Source organism: Morone saxatilis, unplaced genomic scaffold, assembly GCF_004916995.1.
Source record: "Morone saxatilis isolate NCDOM2014 unplaced genomic scaffold, NCSU_SB_2.0 Contig1, whole genome shotgun sequence".
Taxonomy (NCBI): Eukaryota; Metazoa; Chordata; class Actinopteri; family Moronidae; genus Morone; species Morone saxatilis.
Genome location: NW_023339651.1, coordinates 19,888,280 through 19,892,917, shown reverse-complemented (window position 1 = coordinate 19,892,917; position 4,638 = coordinate 19,888,280). Strand labels below are relative to the sequence as shown.

The window sequence follows — 4,638 nt, the reverse complement described above, 5'->3', positions numbered from 1 at the left end:
AAAGGGGATGACACGCAGCAAAGGGCCGCAGGTCAGATTTGAACCCTGGGCCGCTGCAGCAAGGACTCAGCCTCGGTACATGGGTCGCCAGCTCTACCCACTGAGCATCAACACATTTAGTTAATGAACAGATGAAGGCTTTTTACTCCCTTCTCACTAAAGGACTTAGTTATTGCTATACTATAACTTTCTCTCCAGTGGAGTGGGAATATACAGTACATTCATCTGACTGCAGCTAGGATCAGTCCACACACTGTACCATAACCTAATAGTTTAGCCTGGTGTAATATTGAATCATTGAGTATAAAGTTGTTGTAGAATACAATTCTTGAACTGCTCTGCTTTTGGCAGGTTGAGAAGCAGAGAGCAGATCTAACCAGAGAACTGGATGATCTCACTGACCGACTGGAGGAAGCAGGAGGGGTCACCGCCTCACAGGTAAACCATATACAGATCCAGCCACATAGGTTTGCAGGCTATGACACACCCTTGCTTATCTGATTGAAATGAATGGAGATATCCGGGTGGCATTCTGAGTGCCTGGTACAGTACATTCTAACAGACATACACACACACTTTGTATCTTTACATTTGTTGCAGCTGCACTAGATATGGATTAAATCTGAGAATGCATGTTTACTCCACACATCTGGACAACGCAGAGCAAATGATCCTGTGTGTGCCTTAAAACATAAGTTGTATCTTGGGGAGGATACAAGCTTGCCACCACCCGCACTGTACAACGAACTTACAGCCTGTGTGTGATTGACAGATGGAGGTGAACAAGAAGCGAGAGGCTGAGATGCAGCGTCTGAGGCGAGACCTGGAGGAGTCCTCCGTCCAGTCAGAGGCTCTGGCTGTGTCTCTGAGGAAACGACACAGTGATGCCATGGCGGAGCTGAGCGAGCAGTGCGAGGCTCTGCAGCGGGTCAGGGCCAAACTGGAGAAAGAGAAGCAGAACCTGAGGATGGAGGTGGACGAGCTGGCCGCTTCTCTGGACAATCTGCAGAAAGCCAAGGTCGCATGGTCACACGTAGTGAGGTTTACACTGGCCTGCTTAACAAGACAGTAACTTTGGGCTTATGTGACTTGTGAGTGTAACAAACTGCAATGTGCGCTGGTGTGTGTTTGTCCTGCAGACGTCCTCTGAAAGCCAGATGAAGAAGCTGGAGGAGCAGCTGTCAGAAGCCAACAGGAGAGGAGACGACCTGCAGAGGGCCCTGACTGAGCTCAGCGTGGCCAAGAACAGACTCACAGGTACTGTGCACCTGTAAGAGGTTCATTTCTCTTCATGTTCTGAGGCAGTAAACGCAAAGGTCCTAATCATCTAACACATTCACATGCTGATTCTTCAGTGTCTGAGCCAGGGTTTTGCCATATTTTGCATTTTTTATTGGCCCCAGAAAACTCAATTTCAAATCTTCAAAAATATTATCGATAAATACTTGTGATTAAAAAAGCAAGAATTAAAGTTATTTTATGTATGGCCCCAGAAGACACTGTGGAAGATCCTAGCATCACATATAGTAAAGATTGAGAATTTTGAGCTGCAGTCTGATTCTGTGATCAGACTCCTTAACTGCATCACATTGAGAGAAACATTACACAATATAATGTAATGCAGTGCAATGCCATCACTAACTCTGACCTAAGCACTAAAACATATAATTGAATTAACACCTGAGAGTGTCAACAAAAACTGAACATTATAGTTAGGTAGAATTTGTTGCAGAACAGTGGAATTGGATGAATTAGATTGCACTGGTCCCTTCTAAAGCAACTGAGTGTATTGTTTGTCCCAAACAGTAACCCCACATCCTATGACCTCTAAATAAAATCAAAAATGTCTTGGAGATTATAGAGAAAGGTAGAACTTACATAATAACTAAATAAATAAATAAACAAACGTCCGCTTAGACCCCGTTTCCTCCAAAAGACCCCAAGAATGTGAATATAAACATAACCTTTGTTTCCTTACAATAAAACTCCACAGGGCCCCTCTAAAAGAATACTTTGCAGAAGAGGCTTTTATTCTATACACTTCCCATAATGCAACCCAATAGTGTCTTTTTATTTCCAATGTTCTTTCAAACTCTATGTGCCTAGCTTATAATACAGGCTTTTTAGTGGTGTCACTTGAGCTATTTTCAGAGACCTGAAAGAGATCTTACGGAAAACAGAAGACATTAAACATCTGTTTTCACTGGCTGAGTAGTGCTGCTCACGACGGGTAAATTGACATTCACATATAAAAGCAGTGGAACAAAATAACATGACTTTTACCTTGTTTCCAATGACAAGAAAGTCTGCTTAGGTCCTATTTATATGATTATTATTAACTGGCAGATGAGTCCAACCAAAGAGATCATTACAATGACAAGGCAAAAAAAAATTATGCTTTTTTAAATGTTTATTTGTGTATAGCTGCAGAACCTGGCATAAGCACGGTGGTTAACCCCTATTGTATGCTATTGTACACTGGACAGTGGATAATCGATGCTCTTGTGTGTCCTATCAGCTGATAATGCAGACGTGGGTCGGCAGATGGAGGAGGCCGAGAGCAGAGCCAGCCAGCTGAGCCGCGCCAAGACCCTGCTCCAATCCCAAGTGGAAGAACTGAAGAAACAACTGGATGAGGAGGTCAAGGTCAGTGTGTTTGTGTTTCGAATGGAGGTCTAAAAAAATTAAATATCCAGTATGCAAATAAGTGCAAGCCTCCTGCTCAATGTCCCATACTGACATGTTCCTCTCTGGTGCGGCTGCCAGTATAAGCAGGCGGTCAGCAGCAGCCTGAGCTCGGCGCGGCAGGAGTGCGAGGTGCTGAAGGAGCAGCTGGAGGAGGAGCAGGAGAGCAAGCAGGAGCTGCAGCGCCTTGTCTCCAAACTCAACAGCGAGGTGACGCACTGGAGGAGCAGACATGAATCCGACACCATCCAGCACGCCGATGAGCTGGAGGACACCAAGTGCGTTGTGTTGATGCTGGCAGTCCACACTCACATTTGACACTTTGAATGTATCTCAGTAGGCTCAACTAATGTGTGTGTCACAGGAAGAAGCTGGCAACCAGGCTCCAGGAGGCGGAGGAGGCTGTGGAGGCCACCCAAGCCAAATGTTCTTCACTGGAGAAAACCAAACAGAGGTTGCAGGGAGAGGTGGAGGACCTCTGCATGGACCTGGAGAAGGTAGAGCTGGAGACATGTTGTGTGAGTTGCAATTGCAGTGCCATGAACATCTCTGTTGTTATCCTTGAGCATATGTTCCCCGTTGCAGGCCAGCAGCTGCGGTCAGGCTCTGGATAAGAAGCAGCGGATCCTGGAGAAGCAGCTCGGAGACTGGAAACAGAAGTGCGAGGAGCTGGTGGCCGAGGTGGAGGGCTGCCAGAAGGAGAGCAGGCAACACGCCAGCGAGCTCTTCAAACTCAAGACGGCACACGAAGAGTCTCTGGAGCAGCTGGAGGCCGTACGCAGGGAGAACAAGGCCTACCAGGGTATGAGAGTGTACATCTGAGGGTGCTGATGATTCTAGCGTTCTAGCAAGAGGAATATTAATTTTTTAATTAAATTCCTTCAATTCCTTTAGAGGTCTTGACTAGATTTGTGTGTGGCTTTTCTGTCTGACAGAGGAGATAGCTGACCTTACAGACCAGCTCTCAGATGGAGGTAAAAGTGTCCATGAGCTCCAGAAAGCAAAGAAGAAGATTGAGATGGAGAAAGAAGAGTTGCAGGCCTCACTGGAAGAGTCCGAGGCAGCTTTGGAGGTACATAGCTTTAGTAAATCTGTGTGTTAGCTGTGGTATTCAGAGCGTAGCGTGTTAGTCAGTATATGCTATTTGTTCTTCATTTTTATTACATTTTTCTTTCTTTCTGTCTTCCTTCCTTCATTCTTTCCAGGCTGAGGAGACCAAGGTGCTGAGGCTGCAACTGGAGTTGTCTCAGGCTAAAGGAGACCTGGAGCGCAGACTTCAGGAGAAGGAGGAAGAGACAGAAGCCACCAGGTACCTCAGCTTCCTCTCAATCCTTCATTGTCCTCAGCCCTAAGATATATCATCCACCACCACATCTCCTTCCAATGCTACACAGACCATATACAGTCATACTGACTTTTGGTTGCAATTCACATGGAACCGATGTCCTGCTCATCGGCCCTAAAATACCAAAGATCGGGAGATCTTTTTGAATGTAGCTTTAGTCTGGTGCCTCATATACAGAAAACTACCTTGTTTTTATAAACTGAGGAATATCAGCCTGGATTATAGTAATGTCTTCTTTATGTCCCAATGGTCGAGCTATGGAACAGCCCCAAACTGTACAGCATGTAGCCGACAGACCAGAGAAAAGGTCACCCCATTCTTCACTGCACTGGCTCCCATTCACTTTTAGAATTCATTTTAAGTAGCCATTAATCACATCCAAGGCCTTGCATGGTCTGGCACCAGAGTCTATAACTAAACTTCTAACCCCTTATTGTCCTAACAGCCTCCAGTCTATTAGCTGTATTGAGTCCAAGTTAAAACATTAAGGGTGATCAAGCGTTTGCTGTTTTGGCTCCAAAACAGCCTTCCATTTAGCATGATGTCAGCTAAAACTGCCTCGCTTACAAGACTTGTCTTGAAGGAATAGTTATAAGGAGTTCGGTCTA

The 4,638-nt window shown here is 45.4% G+C and overlaps 1 protein-coding gene across 2 annotated transcripts in view; it reads left to right on the top strand.

The window, feature by feature from the left end:
• The window catches only part of LOC118331654 (putative uncharacterized protein MYH16), a 65,064-nt gene that overhangs the window by 38,849 nt on the left and 21,577 nt on the right, over positions 1-4,638 (top strand). For both annotated transcript variants that reach the window (XM_035666730.1, XM_035666723.1), the window contains exons 8-16: positions 352-438; positions 773-1,018; positions 1,140-1,257; positions 2,519-2,646; positions 2,767-2,963; positions 3,050-3,182; positions 3,271-3,487; positions 3,621-3,757; positions 3,891-3,994. In XM_035666730.1, coding sequence (XP_035522623.1) covers positions 352-438; positions 773-1,018; positions 1,140-1,257; positions 2,519-2,646; positions 2,767-2,963; positions 3,050-3,182; positions 3,271-3,487; positions 3,621-3,757; positions 3,891-3,994 — 1,367 coding nt within the window. The remainder of the gene's footprint in view (positions 1-351; positions 439-772; positions 1,019-1,139; positions 1,258-2,518; positions 2,647-2,766; positions 2,964-3,049; positions 3,183-3,270; positions 3,488-3,620; positions 3,758-3,890; positions 3,995-4,638) is intronic.